The 24,978-nt window shown below is 48.6% G+C and overlaps 2 protein-coding genes across 2 annotated transcripts; one reads left to right on the plus strand and one right to left on the minus strand.

Moving 5' to 3' along the window:
- Positions 1-564: 564 nt before the first annotated feature.
- Positions 565-12,713, plus strand: LOC136468903 (uncharacterized). Its single transcript, XM_066467305.1, has 3 exons — positions 565-1,064; positions 1,692-1,888; positions 12,493-12,713. Exons 1-3 carry the CDS (start codon positions 565-567, stop codon positions 12,711-12,713), a joined length of 918 nt encoding a protein of 305 aa, XP_066323402.1.
- A 9,464-nt stretch (positions 12,714-22,177) lies between these two features.
- On the minus strand, positions 22,178-24,441 carry LOC136471695 (L-type lectin-domain containing receptor kinase SIT2-like). Its single transcript, XM_066469439.1, has one exon. It carries the CDS (start codon positions 24,381-24,383, stop codon positions 22,299-22,301), a length of 2,085 nt encoding a protein of 694 aa, XP_066325536.1. The 5' UTR covers positions 24,384-24,441; the 3' UTR covers positions 22,178-22,298.
- Positions 24,442-24,978: the final 537 nt, after the last annotated feature.

The raw sequence follows: 24,978 nt of genomic DNA on the forward strand, positions 1-24,978 counted from the left end.
AGCTCCTTGACATCGCCACCAACCATGCCTCGGGCGAGGAGGCGGTCAGAGTGATCTTCGACCGCCTCAAAGGCTAGGTAAAGCAGGATGAGGATGCTGGCAAAGGCGCCTCCAATCATCCCAGCAAGAAGAAGAATCATGGCCATAGCCGACCGCAATGGGGGTCGGAAGCCCACGGAGGGTACCCCGAACCACTTTGAGAAGCTGCTCAAAGGGCCATGCCCCAACCATGCCTTCCCCGTCAAGCATCTATACAAGGACTACGGCCTCATGAAGTGGTTCTTATTTGGAGGCTCCAACAAGGGGGAGCACAGGGGGGACCCCAACCCATACGCAGACAACATCGTGGAGAGGAACGGTGGCTTTCTGACGCTAGATGGCTGCCTCATGATTTTCAGAGGGTCGGCAGCCTATGACTCCAAGCACCGATAGAAGCTTGCACGCTGCAAAGTCGACACGGCCAAGCCAGCCGTGCCCACCTTCCTTTGATGGTCGGAGTCCGCCATAACCTTTGATCGGACCAACCACCCAAAATGTGTCCCGTAGCCAAGACGATATCCGCTCATGGTGGACCCAATCATTGGCACGAAGCGTCTCACCAAGGTACTGATGGATGGAGGCAGTGGTCTCAACATCATGTACGCCAAAACGCTCGACGCCATGGGCATCGACCGAGCGCGTGTCCGGTCGATCGGAGTGCCTTTACACGGCATCATGCCTGGAAAGCAGGCCATGCCACTTGGGCAAATTGATCTGCCCGTCAGCTTTGGGGATCCATCCAATTATAGGACGAAGACCCTCATCTTCGAGGTGGTTGGGTTCCATGGAACCTACCACGCCATCTTGGGACGTTTATGCTACACGAAGTTCATGGCCATCCCCAACTACACCTACCTAAATCTAAAGATGCCGAGCCTAGGCAGGGTCATCACCATCGGCACCTCCTTCCAGCGCGGCTACGAGTGTGAGGTTGAGTGCTGCGAACACGCCGCAGCAATTGTCACCTCCAAAGAGCTCGTGGCCATCAGGAAGGAGGTCTTCGAAGAAGCACCCGACCCCAAGCGGTCGGCTGGATCTTTTGAGCCTATAGAGGGCGCCAAGGAGGTCCTCATAGAGCCCAGTGGCTCCAAGGGCAAAGTGGTGCGCATTGACACCGTGCTTTCCTCCGAATAGGAAAGCACGCTCGTCGACTTCCTCCGCGCCAACAGAGACATCTTTGCGTGGAAACCCTCAGACATGCTAGGTATTCCGAGAGAAGTCACCAAGCATGCCTTGAAGATTAGGCTAGGCTCTAAACCGGTGAAGCAGCGCCTGCGTCGCTTTGACAAGGGGAAGCATAGGGCCATCGACGAGGAGATTACGAAGCTTTTGGCGGCCAGGTTCATCAAGGAAGTATACTACCCTGAGTGGTTAGCCAATCCCATTCTTGTATGAACGAAAAGTGGGAAATGGAGAATGTGTGTTGACTACACAGGTCTCAACAAAGCATGTCCAAAGGATCTATTTCCTTTGCCACACATAGACCAAGTAGTCGACTCGACCTCAGGGTGTGAAACCCTTTGCTTCCTTGATGCGTACTCCGGGTACCATCAGATCACGATGAAAGAGTCCAACCAGCTCATGACATCTTTCATCACCCCATTCGGGTCATTCTGCTATGTCACGATGCCGTTCGGTTTAAAAAATGCTAGGGCTACATACCAGCATTGTATGCTCAAGTGTTTCAGGGACCTCATCCGGCAGACCGTTGAGGCCTACATAGATGACATCATGGTCAAGTCCAAATGGGCTGACCATGTCATAGCCAACATTGAGCAGACCTTCACGAAACTCCGAGCAAACAACATTAAGCTCAATCCCAAGAAGTGTGTTTTCAGGGTCCTGAGGGGTATGCTGCTGGGTTGCATCATCTCCGAGCGTGGCATCAAAGCCAACCCAGAGAAGATCTCGGTCATCACAAGGATGGGCCCAATTTAGAACATAAAGGGGTACAACAAGTTACAGGGTGCCTCGCCACGCTCAGCCGCTTCATCTCATGTCTCGGTGAATGAGGTCTCCCCCTCTATTGGCTTCTGTAGAAGGTCAACCATTTCGAATGGATGCCTAAGGCCCAGGAGGTGCTTGACATAGTCAAGCAGCTTCTGACGAAGGCCCCGAACCTAGTTCCTCCGATCGATGGAGAACCACTTCTACTCTACATTGTGGCCACCACACAAGTGGTCAGCACCGCCCTGGTACTAGAGCGAGAAGAAGAGGGACATGTCCTCAAAGGGCAGCTTCCCTTGTACTTCATCAGCGAGGTCCTATCTGATTCAAAGACCTGCTACCCCCAAATCCAGAAGCTCCTGTACGTCGTCCTCATCGCCAAGAGGAAGCTATGCCACTACTTCGAGTCACATCCGGTGATGGTCATGATGTCCTTCCCCCTTGGTGAGGTCGTCCAAAACTAGGATGCCATAGGAAGAATCACAAAGTGGGCACTCGAGCTGATGGGTCAAGGCATTTCGTATGCCTCCTGGATGGCCATCAAGTCCCAAGTGCTGGCTAATTTCGTTGCAGAGTGGACCGAGGTCCAAATGCCACCAGCAGTCGTGGACCAGGAGTATTGGATGATGTACTTCGACGGATCACTGATGAAGAAAGGCGCCGGCGCGGGGCTGGTCTTTGTTTTGCCCCTTGGGGTACGCATGAGGTACATGGTTCGCATCCATTTTCCCTCCTCCAACAATGTGGCCGAATATGAGGCGCTCATCAACAGCTGATGCATCACCATCGAGTTGGGTATCCGATGCCTCGATGTCTAGGGCGACTCCCAGCTGGTCATCGACCAAGTCATGAAGGAGTTGAGCTACCCCAACGCCAAGATGGCTACATACTGCCAAGAAGTCTGCCAGCTGGAGGACAAGTTTGACGGCCTCAAGCTCAATCACATCCTAAGGCGTCTTAACGAGGCGGCCGATGCACCGGCGAAAGCGGCGTTCGATCAAGAGCCAATGCCAACAGGCGTCTTCGCCAGCGATCAACACAAGCCCTTAGTTCGCTATGAGGAGATGAAACAAGCTGGTGACAAGCCGCCTGCCTCGGGCTTGGGGGTTAACTAGCCATCAGCTCCATCCGACCCTGAGGTCATGGAGCTCCATGAGGATCCAGCGATAGAGCCTAACCCTCTGGTCAACTAGAGGACGCCTTACCTTGACTACCTCCTCCATGAGGCGCTACCGATGAACAAATTGGAGGCTCGGTGGCTCACGCGTCGCACTAAGTCTTTTGTCCTTATTGAGGGTGAACTCTACAAGCGAAGCCACACCGAGATCTTGCAGCGCTACATCCCCATCGAACAGGGGAAGCAGTTGCTAAGGGATATCCACGGTGGGGTCTATGATCACCATGCCGTGCATAGAACCCTGGTCGGAAACGCATTCTGACAAGGCTTCTGTTGGCCAACCGCAGTAGTTGACACTGAACAGATTGTGCGCACCTACGAAGGGTGCCAATACTATGCTCGATGGACCCACCTACCGACCCAAGCACTCCAGACGATCCCTATCATGTGGCCATTCACGGTCTAGGGGCTTGATCTGGTCGGACCTCTCAAAAGGGCATCCGGGGGCTATACACACTTGCTTGTCACCGTGGACACATTTACAAAGTGGATATAGGCTCAACCGATCTCTATGATCAAATCTGAGCAAGCCATGTTGTTCTTCCTCGACATCGTCCATCGCTTTGGGGTCCCAAACTCTATCATCACGGACAACAGCACACAGTTCACCAGAAAGAAGTTCCTCCAATTCTGTGATGAATACAACATCCACGTCGATTGGGCCACCGTAGCACACCCCCGCATGAATGGGCAGGTCGAGTACGCAAATGACATAGTCCTACAAGGCCTCAAATCTAGGATCTTCAACCGGTTGAACAAGTTTGGCGGACGATGGGTCGTAGAGCTTCCCACAGTGCTCTGGAGTCTGAGGACGACGCCCAGTCGGGCCACCGGCTACACACCTTTCTTCATGGTCTAAGGTTCTAAGGCTATCGTCCCGATTGACCTCAACTATGGAGCGCTAAGGGTCCGGGCGTACGATGAACAGGGAGCCAAGGCGTCCCTCGAAGATGCCATGGACTAGATGGATGAAGTGCACGATGTCGCCCTCCTCCACTCGGCCAAGTACCAGCAAGCGTTGCACCGGTACCATAGCCATTGAGTGCGGGGTCAGGCCTTCAATGTCGGGGACCTAGTGCTCTGTCTCGTCTAGAGCAACAAGGACCACCATAAGCTCTATCCACCATGGGAGGGACCGTACGTCATCGCGGAGGTGCTCTGATCGAGCGCCTACAAGCTCAAGACCATCAACGGTGAAGTCTTCATCAAAGCCTGGAGCATCGAGCAGCTACATCGCTTTTACCCTTAATAAACCCACCCTTTCTCTTATCAGTTTTGCTATCAAACTCCTTGATCTTTTGTGACACCCGACCCCAGCAACGGCAAGGTGTCAAGTCTCACCCAGGGGCTAATAAGAGCGTACCTATCCAGTAGACTTTCTCTACGCCCAACCCTTTCTCATGTTAAGACCTAGAAGCAAGGTCTGCAGAAACGAACCCTAAGTAAAATAGGTTGGGCTGCGAGAAACCTACGCCCCAGCGGCTACGGAGCCTTTGCTCACCAGCATGATCAGAGTTTTTTCCACACCCTAGGCATTTTGGCCTTAGCTACGGAAAGAGTCGGCGCATGTCTAAGAGTATGTCCACCTGGAAAACGTTCTCTGTGCATGACCCCCTCTCACGTTAAAACCTAGAAGCTAGGGTTGCGGAAACAAACTCTAAGTAAAACTAGTCAGACTGTGAGAAACCTATGCCCTGGCAGCTACGGTGCCTTTGCTCACCAGCGTGATCAGAATTTGTTCACCCGCATCTTGCGCTTTATGGCCTTAACGATGGAAAGGGTCGGAATGCACTAACCTTTTTATACAAAAAGGGGAGAAGGGCTAAAAAGATGTTTGGCCATAACAAAATCTAAGAGCTTGTTCACTTGTTACAAGTTTGCCACATGGCTCATCTGCCTAACTAAATTCTTGGGGGGATGATCTCATCCTCTATCTCCACAGGTCACACAAGTCAATCGGACAGCTTGGCCACCGCCGAGAGATGGGTAAGGAGCAGTAGGATGCCCCATGCAGGTTATGCCGACTCCATCATGAATGATGGACCTAGATTCCACTCAAACATATCTAGTAAGAGCTCCCCGAACCCGTCACTCATACCATCGAGATAAGTCCTGCGCCAGTGGGTCACCCAAGTCGATTGGACGATTTGGGCCGCTGCCGAGGGACGGGTCAACCTTAATTTACATATGTTTTCTCTTATTAATTTTGCTACCGAGCCCCTGACCCCAGCAATGGCAAGGGGTCGGGCCTCACTCGGGGGCTGGCAAGAGTGTCTATTCGGTAGACATTCTCTATGCCTGACCCCTTTCTCATGCTAAAAATTAGAGGCAAGGAGTGCAGAAACAAACACTGAGTAAAACTGGTCAAACCGTAAGAAACCTACGCCCCAGCGGCTATGATGTTTTTGCTCACCAGCGTGATCAGAGTTTTTGTCCCCGCATCCCGAGCTTTAGCTCCTCCTTCCCAGGAAGGATTTGGAGGGGCCCACCTGCGAAATCTCCATTGAGGAGAGGCCAGCAGGTTGCCCACAGTCGATCGGATGGCTTGGGCCACGGCCAAGAGATGGTTAGGGAGCAGTGGGATGCCCCATGCAGGTTACGCCAACTCCGTCACAAATGATAGATCCAGACCCCACATGGACATATCTGGTAAGAGCTCCCCGAACCTATCACTCGAGCCGTCGAGGTAACTTTACCAACCTTGTTTCCACTTTTCCAGTACATGATCATTCATTCATCTATACTCATGCATGCATTCATACATTCATCCATACATTCATCCCAAACATCCAAGCATTGCATATGCAATAGCTGCATCACAACGCTTCGTGTCTCATCATGAAGCAGTAGTCGTCTCATTCGATATGAGCAGCGACCGACCGAGGTTCGATACTGGCCTACGAAGGGCTCGAGGCTGCCTCGCGTCAACCAGAGCCAGTGGAGAAAAACATAGATGAGCCCTAATGGCCTTGCCCGACCCCACTCAGAAGTGAACAGGGATATCTTGACCTTTCTCGTTCGATCCTAACCTTGAGCCAAGCCCATAGAATCCCCATCGAGGGGAGGCCAATGGGCCACCTAAGTCTCTCTCTAGAGCGACATGGGCATCTGCTGGGAGGCAGGTTAAGGAGCAGCCACATGAGGGCTATGCCGACCCTGTCAGCGAACAATGGACCTAGATTCCATTCGAACATACCCGTTAGCGAGCTCACTGAGCGCGACACTTGAGCCATCAAGGCAAGTGTCGTTAGCTTAACCCATCTGGTTGCGGAAACCATGGACGGGGTGACGCATGAAATTCGGCTGACCCCTACCAAGCCAAACAAGGCTTGATGACTTGAGCCGCCTGACCCTAACTCGAGAATCCAATTGACTGGGGTTTGAAGGCCAGCCTGTGAAGGGCTCGAGGCCGTCTCACATCAAACAAGAGCCAGGGGAGAAAATGTAGATGAGCCCCAACGGCCTTTGCTCGACCTGCTCAGAAGCATACAGGGTCATCTCAACCTTCTCATTCGATCCTAACCTTGAGTCGAGCTCACAGAATCTCCATCGAGGGGAGGCCAGCAGGCCACCTAAGTCGGTCTCTAGAACGACTTGGGCATTTGCCGGGAGGTGGGTTAATGAGCAGTGGAATGCCACATGAGGGCTATGCCAACCCCATCATGAACGACGGACCCAGATTCTGCTCGAACATGCCCATTAGCGAGCTCACCGATCGCGTCACTCAAGCCACCGAGGCAAGTGACATTAGCTCAACCCCTCCAGTTGCAAAAACCACGGATAGGGTGATGATCACAAAGATGAGCCGACCCTCGACCGGACCCCCACTAGGCATGGGGGCTTGAAGAAAGTTGAACTCACAAGGAGACCGAATGTGCGGTCGTAGAACGATGGCTTAGATCCTAGGGAAGGGGTACGTGCAAAAAATAATAGTAACGTTTCTAAAACAAGAGACGCTTTCTCCTACTAGTTTCGCTATCCTCTCCTTGATCTTCAGTGACACCTGACCCCAGCAACGACAAGGGGTCGGGTCTCACTTGGGAGCTGGTAAGGGTATATATATACCTTTTCTAAAACAATCGCCGTGCCCAACCCCTTCTTCATGTTAAACCTAGCAGCAAGGTTTGTGGAAATGAACGACTGAGTAAGGCTGGTCGAACTGCAAGAAACCTACACCCTAGCGGCTATGGCATTCTTGCTTACCAGCATAATCAAAGTTTCCCTCCTACACCTCGTACTCTACGGTCTTAACAAATGGAGGGGTCGAAACACATTAACCCCTTTTCACACATAAAATGGGAGGAAAAACAAATCCATTCACATCGAAACAAAAGAACATATTTGATCAAACGAAATGACAAGTTTGTTTGATGATACACAATGGTCGGCAATTGTCCGCTTGTTACAAGAATGATAGCCCAACCTATCTAGCTTACTAGACCCTCCGGGGGAGAACTATGTTTTCTATCCTGTCTGCCAGGTCTTACGAAAGGGGAGCCATCGCCGTCTCCAACTCCTCCAACTCGTGGACTTAATAGTCAGGCGCGTAGTTGTGGCTCATCGTCTCCAGGTTGATGTTGTCTCCATAATGAGAACGAGCAATCATGAAGGACTGATTGACCCTAGCACAAAAAATATTCCTCTCGAGCTAGCGCACCTGAGCCGTGATCTCGATGGCATGAGCCGCGAGCGAGCTGGTCCCCTCTGACCGCACCACCTGAAGGTCATCATAGACCACTCCAAGGGCGACGCTCAGGATACCAAGCTCATCACTCTCCGCCTATAGATTCATCCTCACCTCAGCAAGGTCCATGGCTAGTCCGATAGAAACACTCTTGGCCTCCAGCTTCTGGGTCATTGTGCTTTCAAGCTCGGCCTAGAGTAAGCCAACCTTCTACTGCGCGTCATCGCACTCTCGGCAGGCTTGGTCACGCTCTCAGAAAGCCTAATCACGCTCCTCGCAAGCCGCACCACATTCTGAGTGGAGCCTCTCCACGGTTTGGAGTGGCTCATCCCACTCCTTGCACAACTGAGTGATCGCCATGGCATCCAAGCTTGTCCTCTTCTCCAGGGCCGCGAGCTTCTCCTTGACCCCTAGCTTTAGGTCCCTTTCCTTTTCAACCTCAGGCAGGAGGTCGAGGATCCATAGGCGGGTCTCAGCATCCTTCTAGAGCAGCACATCCTACTCCTTCCTAACCTTGGCGGCTTCCTCATCATCCTTCCATGACCTCGCCGACAGGGCCTCGAATACCTTCTCAGCCTCGTCAGCATCCCGATGGGCCATGGCCACTCATGACCGAAGATTGTCCACCTCTGCAGCAAGGGGAGTTAGTTTGGCCACCCTCTGCTAGGCGGCAATGAGTCAAGCTATTGCCTCCCCGCACAGTTGTGCCTCCTCGACGAGGCGGTCCCTGGTTTCCTTCTGTTCACAAAGGAACCGAGACTTCCCTTGGCTGCAAGCTATATGGGACTATAGATAGACAATGGTTAGGATGCAAAAAGCATATAAAGGAGGATGAGGGAAAGAAGCAAGACCAAGCAATACCCGGCCGAAGGGAATGATGATGTCGGACAATGCGCCCGTGGCGTGGTTCAAGGCCTCAAGCCAGACGTGCAATACTAGAAATTTACTCGTTCACGGTAACTCAAAACATCAACAACCGGCGTGGCGAAGGTCAAAACGCGGGAGCACCTAGGGAAGCCTTCGCTAGTGATCACCGGTGAGGCAGAGGTCTAGGCACGGAGTTAGAATGTACATAGAAGAGCTCCTTAGCGGAGGTCAGAGACTGCAGGCAGAGGTTCCAGCAGTCGAGGCGGAGGCCCTGTAGTCCCCGCCCGCATGAAGGGAGCTCTTACAGTGCCATGGCCCAAAGTTGGAAATGGGCCTCCTATGGGCTTGATGGTGAGTCCCGAATGGCAAAGGCGGTGCGAGAGGAAAAGACCCAGAATGCCCTTGAAGATTTGAACTGGTCCGAGGATATTCTAGGAATGTACTCAAGCTAGCATAGGGCAAAGATGTATGATGAAATAGTAGCAAACAGTGTCATATAAAAAGGGGTAGCCAAACCCTATGTGAGAGAGGTTGGTGAACACATTTATGAAACCCTAATTGAGCCTAGGCCCACTTGCCTCCATCCTAACCTACGCCTAGGGCACCTGGCTGGGCGAAGGTTCCTTTGTATCCTACCTGCCGGAAACCCAGTTTTCCAACATTTACGCCCACCGCGTGTTGGCCAAGTAAAACCCACAATGGTAAGAAAGAGAGCAGCCTCCGCAAGAGCACCTTCAGAGCCGACTAGAAGGGGGAGGCCTAGGCATAGCACTCGCAACACCTATGCTACTACTACTACTGAAGAGCCAGACATCAAAGAAGACGTTGCGGAGGATCAGCCTGCGGCGACTAAGGAGGAACCGGCGCAAGAACCAACCCTAGAGCAAGTGCTCCAACAACTCCAAGCTCAATTGTAGAGTACGTAGCAGGAGAGAGATAGGTTGGCGGCAACCTTCACTGCAAACCAGAGGGTAGTCCACGCATCACTGCAGGGAGTGGAGATTAGGAAGCAGCTGACTGTTCTGCAAGCTAAAATACAAAGCATGCAACCCACCCAGCCTCCTTCCAACGCACCCAGCTAGCCCCATTTAGCAAATCAAAGCCAACCCAACCCTTCACTAGGAATGGCCGCCCAACCAACCTTCGGCACTCCTTACACCTTACCATCAGTCCACAGAACTATAGACTCCAAATCCTCATTGTCTGAAGGAATCCAAAATTCACCCTGGCCCTCTTCCTATAAGCCCATCACCCTACCCAAATTCAATGGAAGATCCAATCCACGCCAGTTCATCATGAGTTTCGAGGCGGCTGTAGCCTCTGTAGGTGGGAACGACACTATCTTGGGCAAGTCATTTATTATTGCAGCTGAAGGTGATGCATTGGCATGGTACTCAATGTTGAGGCCAAGTTCAGTATATTCATGGGAGGACCTTAATGATAAGATCATTGCTAACTTCAAAGGGTTCACTACCAAATCCTTGATGTCAATAGGCTTGTTTCAGTGTAAACAAAATCAAGGTGAAGCCCTAAGGGATTATTTTCAGAGGTTCATGTAGCTTCAAGCAAAGGAACCAAATGTCCTAGAGGATGTGGCAATCGAGGCTGCAATTAAAGGTCTCCGTATCGAAGCCTTCATAGTTCATCTAGCTCGGGAGAAACCAAGCACCATAAAAGAACTATACAGTGAGTTTGAGAAGTATTGCAGGTTAGATAACAACCTTCATAGAAGGCTAGAAGAGCAAAATCAGAACAAGCTATAGATAGGAGCAGCAGGAATGCTCAGAGGGGCAACAGAAGCCAAGGCCAGTCCAGCCTCAGCAAGCACCAGATCAATAAGTTTTTAAAATAGAGCAGCAAGGGAACAGCCAGCAATGGCAGTAGATGCCAGAGGCAGCCCCAAACAAAGCACCACAGAAGTAGTACGAAGGCAACAAATATAATCAAAAGAAGAACTGGAACAAAAAATAGGAACCAAGACAGCGAAGGCAGTACTATTTTTTCCATGGAGAGAACAAAGGGCACATCACCAAAGATTGTCTAGATGCAAAGGAAACTCAAGAGAGGATAAAGGATAGGGCAAACCCTCAACCACCGCAACAACAACCTGCCAGAGAAGTCAACCATACCTGCACTGCACTCTTGCAATAGCCTTATTACCTAATCTACCCAAGCCTTAACTCCAATCAAATCCTCCCATCCACCTTAGCAGCTGCATACTACCCCAACTTACTACCCGCTTGGCGACCAACTACACAGCAGTAAGGGCAGGCCAGTAACCAGTGTGCAGAAGCCAACCTTACCTACATAAACCCAAGGCCTCCGCATATAACATTTATAGAGACAAATCGGCCAGCTCAAGTTCACAATAGACAACTTGAAGCATTACATCCACCACCACCTCCGCCATAGCTAGCTACACCAAAAAACAAGGCCAACCTAGAAAACTAGCTCAACCCTCATACACCACTACCCACTATTGGCATGATACTACCAATAGCCAGAGGTTCTTCAATGGAGTTTTAGACAAAGAAGCAAAAGAAAGATCATCTTAGGCTTGTCAACTACACAACAGTGTAGGGACTAGTGCGCTACATAGATTGGTTGAGGACACCAATTACTTTCTTAGAGCAAGACTTGCAATTGGAAAGCTACCCCCACACTGATGCTATGGTGATCAAGGCCAATATAGCAGGTTAGGAAATTAACAGGGTCCTGTTAGACTCCGAGAGCTCAACAGATATCATCTTCATCAATGCCTTCGATCAGATGAAGCAGAAGCAAACTATAGCCTTCGAATTCCCCATTGATTGGTTTTAGAGGAAAGAAAGTTGACGCATTGGGAAAAATCTCTCTGCCAGTGTCCTTCGGAGGTCAAGAAAATGCAAGAACAGAATATGTAACCTTCGACGTAGTAGACCTTTACTACCCATACAATGCCATCTTCGACAGAGGGTTCGCAAATAAGTTCAATACAACAATCCATATGGGTTACTTGTGCATGAAAATGCCCACTTTGCACGGCATCATCACAGTTCACGATAGCTAGAAGGAGGCAAGAAACATAGAAAGAGCCATTTACAAGTCCCAGCGCAACATTAATTCCGTCGACACAACCAATAGCAATGCATCGGAGCCTCCGGATATGCCAAAGGGCAAAAAAGATCTCAAGGACCAAGAAGAAATAAAATCAGTCCCCTTGGAGAATGCAGTGCTAGACAGGAAAGTAATTATCGAAGGCAAACTTTCAAAGCAAGAAGAAGAAGAAGAACTAATAGAGACTCTAGCAAAAAACAAAGATGTCTTCACCTGGTTAGCCTTCGATCTGCAAGGAGTCAGCAAAGACATAATTCAGCATTCACCTGACTTAAATCCAAAAGTAAAGCCAAGAAAGCAGCGGCAAAGGAAAATGTCAGGAGATAGAATTCTGGCAGCGAAGGTAGAGGTCCTGAGATTGTTAGACGCAAATGTTATCAGAAAAGTCAAATATTCAAAATGGCTAGCAAATGTATTACTGGTGCCAAAGAAAAATGGGAAGATGAGAATGTGCATAGATTTCATAGACCTAAACAAAGCCTGCAAAAAAGACCCGTTTCCACTTCCAAGGATCGATGCCTTCGTTGACAAGGCGGCAGGATGCAAGCGCTTTTCACTCCTGGATTGCTTCTTAGGATATCACCAAATCTGGTTCAACAAAGAAGATGAGGAGAAGAAAAGTATTACTACTCCCTTTGGAACTTATTGCTACATTAGAATGCCCAAAGGGCTAAAAATGCAGGTTCGACCTTTGCCAGAATGACGAAGGCAGTTCTCGGCCCTCAATTGCAGAAGAACATCATAGCTTATGTTGATGACATCGTAGTAATGAGCAAGAACAAAGAAGATCACATAGCAGATCTAAAAGAAACCTTCATCAATCTCAGGGAAGCAGGCCTCAAACTCAACCCAGAAAAGTGCGTCTTCGGTGTTAGCAGAGGAAAATGCTTGGATACATTATAGGGCCCGAAGGCATAAGGGCAAACCTAGAAAAAACAAAGGTCATAATCTCAATGGTTGAACCATCAACCAAAAAGGAAGTCCAAAAGCTCACTAGAAGGATAGCAGCGCTAAACAAATTCATCTCAAAGTCAGTAGAGCATAGCCTCCCATTCTTCAAAACTCTAAAAGGCAGAGACAAGGTGGAATGGGGGCCAGAACAATCGAAGGCCTTCCAGCAACTCAAAAGCTATATAGCTAGCAAGCTCCTAGTGACAGTACCAGATCCGAAGGCACCACTATTGTTATATGTAGCAGCCTCCGACCATGCAATCAGTGGGGTGCTAATTCAAGAGAAAGAAGAAGAGTCGAAGGTCATTCAATAGCATGTCTACTACATCTCAGAAGCCCTATCAGGAGCTAAGTTGAACTACACAGAAATTGAAAAAATAGCATATGATGTCCTCATCTCATCAAGAAAGTTGAAGCACTACTTCGAAGCACACAAGATCATAGTACCTTCATCACAACTGCTCAGAGACGTATTCAGTAGCAAAGAGGCCTTCAGAAGAATAGGGAAATGGGCAACTGAGCTATCCCAATTTGAACTCAATTATGTGTTAAGAACAGCAATCAAATCACAAGCATTAGCAGACTTTATGGTAGACTGGGCACCTTCGACACATCAAATACCACAACCCCAAGCTCAAATCTGGACACTCTACACAGATGGAGCCTAGGGACATTTAGGAGCCAGAGCCTCCACCGTATTGATAGCACCATCAGGCCTTAGGACGAAGTATGCCTCAAGGCTAGAATTCAAAGCAACAAATAACATAGCAGAATATGAAGGCCTCATACTGGGCCTCAACAAGGCGAAGGCACTCAAAGCAAAAAGGGTACTAGTAAAAACTAATTCCCAAGTTGTGGCTGGGCAAGTCGAAAAGGAGTATATGGCAAGAGAACCTGAGCTGGTCAAATATCTAGACACAGTAAGGGCACTTGAGTGGAGGTTCTAGGGATTCACCCTGAACCACATACCAAGAGCAAAAAATGCAGAGGCAGATGAACTAGTGAAGGCAGTAGCAAACAACTCGCCCATACTAGAGGGAGCATTCTACTAAATATTACAAGCGCCAGCAACGTAAGCAACTACGAAGGCATTCAAAACAGTCCTAGTCACTAAAACTGAAGACTAGAGACAGTTGATCATAGATTACTTGAATAATGTGCACCACTCAGAGGATGAAGCAAGCACAGCAAGAATGGCAGCCAGAGCAAGAAGCTACATGTTGATAGATGGCATATTGTATAAGAAAGGTGTAGTCCAACCACTACTCAAGTGTATAACTCAAAACAAAGGCAAACAACTCCTACAAGAAATCCACTCAGGAACATGTGGCTCACATATTGGCCCAAGAGCATTGTCTGCGAAGGCAATCAAGCAAGGATTTTATTGGCCCATGGACATCAAAGATGCAGAGCAAATTGTTAAGATATGTGAAGCATGCCAGAGCACCTTCCCACACCAGTCAAAACCATCGGCTGCAGTGTAGCTCATTCCACCCACCTAGCCATTGCAAAGATGGGGCATGGGCCTTGTCGGGCCACTACCACCTTCGCAAGGGGGGAAAAAGTTCATAGTAGTAGCAATCGAGTACTTCACAAGATGGATTGAAGCCAAGCCACTAGCAATAATCACTTCAGAAATAGTAAAAAAATTCTTCTAGCAGAATATAATCTACAAGTTTGGAGTACCAAGAACCCTAACAGTTGACAATGGGAAATAGTTCGACTCAGACAAAGTCAAAGAGTTCTACAAAAGCATAGGCACAACAATAGCCTTCGCATTAGTCTATCATCTAGAGTCAAACAGGGTGGTAGAAAGAGCTAACAGAGTAATATTCTTAGCAATTTTGAAGACCTTGTTCAACCTCCGCTAAGGCAAGTGGGTAGAGGAACTGTCGAAGGTTGTGTGGTCTCATAACACCACAACATCCAGGATGACGGGCTTTACACCATTCAAGCACCTGTATGGCAAAGAAGCAATGCTACCCGAGGAGGTTAAGCATCAGAGCCTTCGGGTGATGAAGCAGGCTTTGGCAGCAGATGAAGAATATTCAAAAGAAACAATCAAAGGCACAAGGTTGGAAGCAGTAGAAAACATCACCAAAAATACCAACAAATGAGGAAATGGAGAGATAGCCAAGTAATCAGGAAGCTCATTCAAGACAGACACCTGGTCCTAAGAAGAAAGCACAACGCGGCCAACGTAGAAAAGCTCCAACCTAAATGGGAAGGCACATACATGGCGAAGGCCGCTGGAAGACTAGGGTCATTCTACCTGACAGATAGCGAAGGTAACACAATGACTCACACCTAGGACATCGACAATTTGCATAGGTTCTATATATAATTGTAAAGGGGTGGCCTCAACAGAAATATAAGCGAAGGTCACCTCACCTCTTTTAGTTTTCACATTTTCCCTTTACATTTTCACGCAAAAAGGGCATGTACTCTTTTCCTCACAAAGGGGGCTCCTAGCGGAGGTGAGGTTTTTGATGAGGCAGAATCCATGTAAAACCCTCTAAAAATATAAAGAGGAATCCCCCCAAGTGTACTATGAAAAGCAAAGGTTGAAAGCGGCTAGCAACAGAGCAGCAACATTCGACAATGACATCACGACAAAGAGGACCTTCCACTGCCTTAGAGCCAAAGGCTCTAAAGCATGGAACGACCTCCATGGGTAAATTAACCTGCAACCTTGACAAAGCCCTGTCCATAATTAGGCATCAAGGATTCATCAAAATGGCCATAAGGCTACAAAACCCGACAAAGACCTACCTTTGTTGTAGGCATCGGGTGGGAAAAACACCTAGCGAAGACCTGTCCATATCAGGCACTAGGTAACAATCAGGAATAAATGACTAAAGTACAATAGAATTAAAGAACCAAATATACACCAAGTACAAAGAAAATCTATCAATCTCATACGGCTTTAAAAACATATCTAAGCAATAAACCTAGGCCAACCACCGAAATTTATTAAACCGTACAAGTATTAGGCTATAAAACCAAGAGCCCTCCCGCACTAGCCTCAGTCAGTGCATCACCACATCGCTAACTCCAGGGAGCGCTAGGTGGGAAGTTAAGGTAACCAAGACCCACTACACTATAGAGCAAGGCAAGAGAGCCATGGAGGCTAGAGTTTCCTTAGAATCAACAGAACCAAAGGATACCGTGCGAAGACTCATAATTACAGCAGCTCGCATAGCCCGGCGAAGGCCACAGAGAGGTTGTACGCATCTACCACATGGTGTTGTACAACCTCCATAGGGTGTTGTGTAACCAAAGTCTGACAGCAAGCAATCAGTATTAGAGGTTGTGGGAGGGTATCGCACGAAGACTCGTAACATCCCCCCGCAACCGAAGATACCATCCAGCGTAGCCTAGAATCAACCATGTTCAATGGGAGCACAGCTGCTCTAGCATGGCCAAAGGCAACAACAAAGCAGTCTAGGCGCAAGCGAAGACAATGCCCAAGAAATGCTTCATCAACCTCCGTTGCTTGCTCAAATTGCATTGTGGCCTCTGGAGAAACATCAAGATTGAAGGCTAACACCCCCGATGAGTGCTCAAATTGTGCCAAAGCCTTCGCAACAACTGCAAGATCAAATATGAGCACTTTAACTTCTCCACAGCGACACGCTAGAACCTCCCCGTCGACAGCCAGAGACCAAAAAGTGGGGGCAACAAAAAAATCAAGTATGTAATGGAGCCTCCGCGCAGGACACAAGGTCAAAGACTAGCGCTTCAGCTCTTCCACACGGACATGCAAGCTCATCCCCAATGGGATCCAGAGAAGAGAGAAGCGGAGGCAAGAGCAAGAAAATAAGCATCATCAGCTAGAACCCTTTGGCATAGGTAGCGATTGTAACCAGATTCTTCAATGAAACAAGTATCCAACCAAGTAGTACAAGCTAACCTTATTCAAAGAAAACAAACATATTACAACGGACCTCATTACAAGCGCAAGCCATACAAACACAAACGGTCCTACAAAATCTAGAAGGCAGTAACAAGGCAAAACGCAAAAGGTGCTGAGCCTTGAAAAATAAACATTACAAAGGCATGAAGGCCAACCAAAACAACTTACCATAAAGACTAAAACTAAACCGGTGGGCGAGGCTCGCGCCAAGCAAGAAATCTAACAAACTCTACGCATTCGTCGTCAATATCATACGAAACGAAGGCGAACATTTCAAAAATAGAAGGTCTGGTGAAACTTTAACGCCAATATTCCCATAGCTCACCGCTAACATAAATTCCATCCTAATACATAGTTAAGGGTACCACGTCCTGCACAGGCCCAGAGAAGGAAACCTACGCAAGAAAAATCTATAATTAAGTTTTAGCCAGCGAAGGCACTGAACCAACAAAGGTTACATATAACCTAAACCTAAAACCATAACTAAAAGCCTAAACACTACACCACCAGGATAGGTGGAGTAGAAGTAGTTTCCCACGATTGCTGCGCTTGGGTTGGAGCCTTCGGCGCCACCGCCTCCCGAGCTTTGGAAGCATGAGCCTCCACGGCAACACGCGCAGCCTCCGCCTTTTTCAACTCCTGCACACAACATAAAAGTCATAACATTGAACACAAAAAGATAGCAAAAACAAACAAAAGGACAAATCTAGCTAAGGATCAAGAGCTAACCACAGCACGACAAGCCTCCCCCACTGAGTGAGCATCAACACGACCAAACTTTACCCAAAAGGACTTCATGAAATTCCTAACAGATCTCGCAAGGCCCCGAGAAGTTTACCCAAGCACGACCGGGCCCTCAATATTTGTAACTTCCTTAAAGCCTTCGGTGTGTGTGCACTACGACTGAGCAAGCATCTTCGAGATATTCGTGGCGGTACAAAGAGCTCCAAAATCAACAACCCCGCCAACAAAATCTAGAAGCTTGGTGAAGTTGGACTTCATCCAAGAAAAGATGCTATACGCAGAAGGGTCGGGAGGTAGTGAAGAGGTAACACCACCGAACAGGCCAAGCACGCCAACATAAAGCTTAGCCATAGCTAGTCCAATAGCCTTGGCATCCTCCAAGCGTTTGGTTAGTATATCCACTTGTGCCTTCAAGGATGCGCAAGACTCCCTTTCAGCATCAACCTCCTTGCGGAGGTTACTGGCCGTCTCAAGGGCCTTCAGGGCACATTCGACAGTGAGCTGCTTGGCAGCCTTTGCACCCTCAAGATCTTTACCCAAGGACTCCACTTTTCCCTATAAGTTCTCAAAGTCACCACGGGCCACGCGGAGGCCAGCAATCTCACCCGCAAGTCGGGCCTTCTTGACTTCAACCATTTCTAGCTCTTTCTTCAAAGCTTCAATAGCTAAGTTGTGATCCACCACAGCTTGCGTACCACATTCCTCAAGAGCCTCCGTGAGATGGTGGCTCTACAAACACAAAGCTCATAAAGGTTACAAACACACAAGAAAGATCCAAAGAAGAAAGAGATGACGAAGACAATACGTACCACACACTACTGCTCCAAGTTGTACCGCAACAGCTTGAAATAGTCCACATGTTTAAGATGGTGCCAAAGACGACCTAGTAACAAACAAAATGTAAGAGGAGTAAGATAAAAAACAAGAAGTACAAACTTAAAAAGCAACCTCCAATGTCATTGTAGAGAGCTTCAAAGCATTCCGCCCACCCACTTATTGTGTTGTCGGAAGCCCCTACAACACAAGAAAAGAGTCAGGGAAAAAGCTCACGCAAAACAGGGGAAAACAAAAAAGAAAGAGAGATAAAAAAGAAGAAAACCTTCACCACCAGCCTTACCATGGCTCAAAGGGCCAGGATTTCTCTTGAGAAGTAGAGTCACAAAGAAGCATATAGGCCCATGCGAGCAAGATCCTAATCGGTAGGCTCTGTAGCATCCCCTATAGCCTTCGTCAGGTCGCCTGAAATACAAAAAATAAGTCCTGAGCAAAACAAAAGAAGAATAGCAAGTCAAGGAAAGACAAATGGACACTCACTCAAGTACAAAGCACCTTGATCAGCACCCGCAAGGGCATTCTCATCAAAACAACACACCACAGTTGGGGACCCTATGTGCTGAGCCTACGTAGCGGGAGAGCGCCCCTTAGATGCATCCTCAGACACCTCCACAATAGGGACCTCCGCAGGATGGCAGGGGCCTGCATCTCTGACCCCTGCTCCCCTAGACAGAGAGGCATCACCACCACCACCATCCCCACCCTTAGAACCGGATGACTCATCGCCTAGTATTCTAGGCATAGGTGCCACAGCGGAGGCCTCAGCGGTAAAGCCACCAGTCAACCCTTGGAGGGTAGTCGGGATGAAGTCATCACCACCAAGATCAGTGGAGGTGGTAGAATGCTCGCCTTTCGTGCTAGAAGCTACAGAAGCAGAACCTCCAACATTCTCTGCCACCTCCTCCCCTAAACCAGCGAAGACAGTGGCACAAGCAGCCGAAGTCCATTGCCTCTTGTTGATCATTTTTGAAATGCCAGTTCCCTTTCTCTTCTTCGCCTCCGCCGCAATAGTTGTGTTCTTAGCGGCGGCTTTCTTCGCCTTATCCTCAAGCGACTTCAGAACCTTTGGAGGAACTATGTGTTCTTTGTGATGCATCCCCAAAGACAGGGCATCGTACCATCGATGGCCCTCCGTGCCAAATACTCTTTGTCTGACATCTCACCAAGAATGTCATGCGCTCCTTCTTCAATGGCCATGACATATTCATCAGCCGTTATGTCCTCCACCCGCTTTACATCAAAACAAGGAAACGAAACACCAACCCCATCGCCAAAAACTAGCAAACTATCCATTTCGATCCTCATTGCCAGCCTATTTCGTCCTAGCGACCAACACTTCGATGCCACCATCTCCTCCACCAGATCACGGCCTTCGGAGTAACGGTAGGCTAAAGCGAAGGCCTTGCCGTAGGCCTCGTGTCCCTCAACGACCTCCGGTCCAGGAGTCCCTTGGGTCAAAGGCTTCATTGGAGTCATAACCGAAGCCAACGGATACCGAGTGTGCTTTTTTCCTTCGCTATCCATAGAGGTCATGCCACCGGTCCTCACATAGAACCAATACTGCATCTAGTTTTTATTCCACTTATTCTTCTAGGCGAAAGAAATCTCCAATCTCTCACCCTTCTGTTGCCTCTTAGGCATGAAGGCACAGCTACCATATTGGGCAATGAGCTAGTCTTCGCCCACCTTCTTGGGTTGTTGTTGAAGCTCATAGTACTCACAAAATGTGCCAATATGTGGCTCCGCACCATAAGACAGGCAAGCCCAGCAAAACTTACTCAAAGTAAGAATACCATTTGGAATGAGATGGTGTAGTTGTACCTCAAAAGCCTCAAGAACATGGTGAAGGAACCGTGCAGTAGGGAAGCGAAGGCCGCAGGCAAAGAAATCATGAAAAACGACGGCATCTGCAGCCTACGGCTTAGGCACCGTCTCATCCTGCGGAGGTTTCGCCTTCCTAGAACCAAAACAGCCCTCCTTCTCCAAAGCCTCGATCATATCCTTTGTCATCAACGAAGGCCCAAAATCCCATGTCCTGCCAGCACCAGCCATGTCTTCTGCTTTTTCGGCGGTGATTAGGTCACCAACGGAGGCTTCGACACTAGCAAGATCCTCCTCCAAATCAATAGCCTTCGCACTAGCCAGCATACACTCCTCAAAGCGCTGGGACCAACCGCTAGCCCTAACACCGAGGAGGCAGGAGTACAGAACAAAAATGGTGGCCCAGCGAGGAGGGGGACTAACAGTAGAAGCCACCTCTTAGGCTATAAAAAGATCAACAGAGAAGCGAAGGCAAAGCGCAACTAAGCGAAGGCCAAACTCAAAAGGGGGCTTAGAAAAGTGAAAGGATTGAAAGCGATAGCTCAGGTGGCGTGGATGGGGGCCTTCACCTACCCCTCCCTTATATAGGCCACGAACCGATGCTCCAACTTCTACGCCCAACGATCACATCTGTTTAGCAACGCGCCGGTTCTAGAGCCACCGCAACCAATAAAAAAGCAACATGTCAAGGCCATAATGGTTTGATCCGGGCGACCCAGGGGGGAAAGGGGGGAAGCCTCCGTGACTCAAATATCAATGGTAAAATTGAGGGTCATGGCCCACTCGCATCAGACCATGCCCTCAAGGGGGGAACTGTTGGGATATAGACATATGAGTAGCGGAAGCTCCTACATAGCAACAACTGTCCACATGTTTTCTTGGCATGCAGGTATAAAGGAAGGAGCCTTCGGGTACGACCACCGGCGTGGCGGAGGTCGAAACACGGGAGCACCAAGGGAAGCCTTTGCTGGCGATCACCGATGAGGCGGAGGTCTAGGCACGGACTCAGAAGGTACCAAGAAGAGCTCCTTGGCGGAGGTCAGAGACCGCGGGCGGAGGTTCCGGCAGTCTAGGCGGAGGCCCTACGGTCCCCGCCCGCATGAAGGGAGCTCTTATAGTGCCACGGCCCAAAGTTGGAAATGGGCATGATGGTGAGGCCCGAATGGCAAAGGCGGTGCGAGAGGAAAAGACCCGGAGTGCCCCCGAAGATTTGAACTGGTCTGAGGATATTCTAGGAATGTACTCAAGCTAACATAGGGCAAAGATGTATGATGAAATAGTAGCAAACAGTAACCTATAAAAAGGGGCAGCCAAACCCTATGTGAGCGAGGTTGGTGAACACATTTATGAAACCCTAATTGAGCCTGGGCCCACCTGCCTCCATCCTAACCTACGCCCAGGGCACCCGGCTGGGCAAAGGTTCCTCCGTATCCTACCTGCTGGAAACCCAGTTTTCCAACACTCAAAATGCGAGAATTGTATTCTTTTGTGAACGGACGGAGTACCAGTGACGGATTGAGAAATTACTGCTCCCTCCATCCTTTTTTATCCGTCGTTCTCACTCCTCGAGAAATTAAATATACTCAACCTGACCAAAATATATATAGAAAAATATTAATATTTATAATATATAATTAGTGTCATTAGATAGATCGTTGAATGTATTTTCATAAAAAAACTTGTTTGGAGATACAAATGTTGCTATTAAATTCTACAAACTTAGTTAATTTAAGAAAGTTTGACCAGCACGCTTCTCATGACAAGAGATTAGGATTTTGGCGAAGCTGGCCGCAAATCCTATTAGCAACGTGATTGTCACTCTCTCACAACCCTACTTGACCCTATTGGACCCTCTAATTCTTTCCATATATAAGAGTCTAGTACAATAAAACTGTCTAGCCTAATCCTCTTAAGCACGCTTTTAATTACTCCTTACAAGTCTTGGGTGAGATCCTTTTTTATTGGCTTGGTTGATGTCTATGGCTGCTATCCCTTGTATATATAGTCCCCTCAAGGCTCCATACATGAAAGTTGGAGTCCTACTCGTAGTAGGATTTTACACTAAGTCCTAATAGAACTTGAAGTCCTAGTAGAATTAGAAGTCCTAATAGAACACCTCTCTTGAGTCTTATTACAAATAAGATTTGAGTCTTATACAACAATAATTAAACAAGACACAAGGATAAGAATGTTGATCAAATTATTTAAAAACAGCATAAATTTCATCGTCCTCCAGAGAGGTCCGACATTGTACCGAAGCTTGACGTGAGCTGTGGATATGACATCACACTTGGACTAAATGCATTGCTTTGCATCACTCTCACCACGTTGATGTTCAACTTGGTTGGAGTCAGCACAGGAAGTGGCATGTCACCATCCAGGTATTCCATTATTTTGCGCATGCTTGGTCTAGAACAAGGAAATGGATGCAAGCACAAAAGTCCTATCTTTAGCACAGTGCATGCCTCGTCAGCATTGTAGCCATCATCATCTAGGACCCTCCTATCCACTGTTTTTGTAAGCGATCCATTCTTCCAATGCTCAAGAACCCAATCGACCAAGAAAAACTGATGGTCGTCTCCCTCGGTGCTTGTGCTCTGCATCATTGGTCTTTTGCCACAGGTGACCTCGAGAAGGAACATGCCGAAGGCAAACACGTCTGTGTGAGTGGAAGCCTTGCCCGTGCGTACCAATTCAGGAGCCAGGTACCCCATTGTGCCCACCATATGTGTGGTCTGTGGGTCCGTACCATGATCATACAACCTTGCAAGACCAAAGTCACCAAGCCGCCCGTTCATTTCATGGTCCAGGAGAACATTGCTTGCTTTGATGTCTCGGTGGATCACAACCTTGTCCCATTTCTCATGAAGGTAGAGCAAGGCAGAGGCAATTCCTTTGATCACCTGAAACCTCTGGGACCAATTCAAAGTTGGCTTGTTATTACGGTTGCAATGGATGTATTTATCAAGGCTGCCATTTGCCATGTAGTCATACACTAGAAACAGCTCGCCTTTCCTCCGGCAGTAGCCAAGTAACTGCACAAGGTTGCGATGCCGAAGCTTGCCGATGCTGACAACCTCAGAGATGAACTCTCTCATTCCTTGCCTCGACTCGTGAGACATGCTCTTCACAGCAATATCCATGTTGTTACTAGATCCTGGCACTGGGAGCACTCCTTTGTATACCTTCCCAAATCCTCCTTCTCCAAGTAGGTGTTTCCTTTTAAATCCACTTGTAGCACGCCACAGTTCCTTGTAGGAGAACCGGTGTGGACCGAACTCAGCCTCCCAATCCTCTCGCACCTCAGCATACCTTCGTCTCCTTAGCACAAGCATGGCAATCACAGTGCCCAGTGTTAGAATGAACACGGCAGTAGCTACTGGCAGGATGATCTCCAACAGCTTGGAACGATGCTTGGGGCCAACATGGGGTAACTTTGGCAGCTTGGATACATCAATTGGTGGAGCTGGTCTGTTCATCCCGAAGCTCCAGCCAAGCACGTAGTCACGCACGTTGATAGGCCCAGCTGTGGCAGACAAGCCAATGTACGCTGGGTCTTCCAGCACCGTCGAGAGGTCGTAGGTTGCAGACAGCAGTGGCCTGGAAGGTTTGGCCACTCCGAGTTCAGCCAGTGTCACGTTGATCTGCGTGGTCCCTTCATCGTAGTCCACCCACAGTTGCATTTCCCTGTGGTCATTCAGTGTCAAGTTCTTGAAACCACCACCACTCTCGTCGTCGTAGAAGCCGGCGACCGCAGAAGACAAGGAGGAGACACCGTTGATGTCAATGCCAACATGGTTGTCGTTGATGTCGTGGAGCTCGCTGTTCTGGTAGGTGTCGAGCTCGACCGCGAAGATGCGGTTACTAGACTTGCCATTGTTCTTGCTGTTTAGGAGGCCGAAGAACATCCCTGGCGTAGCTTCAGTGAAATTATGGTTGGCGGGTGCGATGAAGAAGGCCATCCCGTCGTCGCTCAGCAGAGGGTATGTGTTGACGATGCTGAAAACGAAGCAGGCTGAGAAGGATTGCACTTTGCCGCCAGGTGTCTTGCGAAAATGGAGAGGGGTGGGGTACAAGGCGTGGCCTTTGAGGTTGGTTGTGCCACTGGACAGATCAAGGAGGCCGCTTTGTGTCACCATGGCACTGCCCTGAAGGTTGAGGCTGGATTGGGTGAAGCCGGTGAAGACAAATTGGTCGTCTCCAGTGGCCAAAGTTGCAATTGTTGCGAGGCCTAACAAGAGAAAGAGGATGAGATGACGATGAACCGGCGCAAGCAGCATCAGCCGAAGGGGGCTTAGAACTTGCATGCTGCAACCGCTCGGCAAACATGCCGGGACATGAAGATGAGTTTCTTTTGGGCCAAGCATGGCGTTTTGCGTTGCACGCACTCTGCAAAGCAGCAGCACCTTGTATTTATTTGCAGCTGCTGCTAAGCCAGATCTTCTGGGTAGTTACGTTCTAGAAACCTTTTCTTCTTCAAAATTAGTGGCTGTTGACGCTATTATTGAACTAAATTTCTTGCAGCTTTTTTTCTGGAGAAAATCTTTGGTTTGTTTAATAATACAGTAGAGGACAAAAAAATTATTTCGTTTGTATCTGTCACATACGTTCACTAAAATAAGCACATGTAATCCTGTTCATTTTCTGAATTGTTACGTGCACAGACCATAAGTCTACAAAACTTATGAACGGAATGGGCTACCTTGACCTGTCGCGAGCCTCAAGGCCGAACAGAGGACCAGAGAGCGATACATGGAAATCTTAAATGTTTCTCATCAAAGAAACTGAGTCATATATATGTAGGCTGTTGCAAAGACCAACCTGATTCTCTCTTCTAGCTCTAGGGCAAGTACATTGCTATAGGTCGGCGGTCTCATATTCCATCTACAGTGCCACATAGGA

This window comes from Miscanthus floridulus, chromosome 8, assembly GCF_019320115.1.
Source record: "Miscanthus floridulus cultivar M001 chromosome 8, ASM1932011v1, whole genome shotgun sequence".
Classification (NCBI taxonomy): domain Eukaryota; kingdom Viridiplantae; phylum Streptophyta; class Magnoliopsida; order Poales; family Poaceae; genus Miscanthus; species Miscanthus floridulus.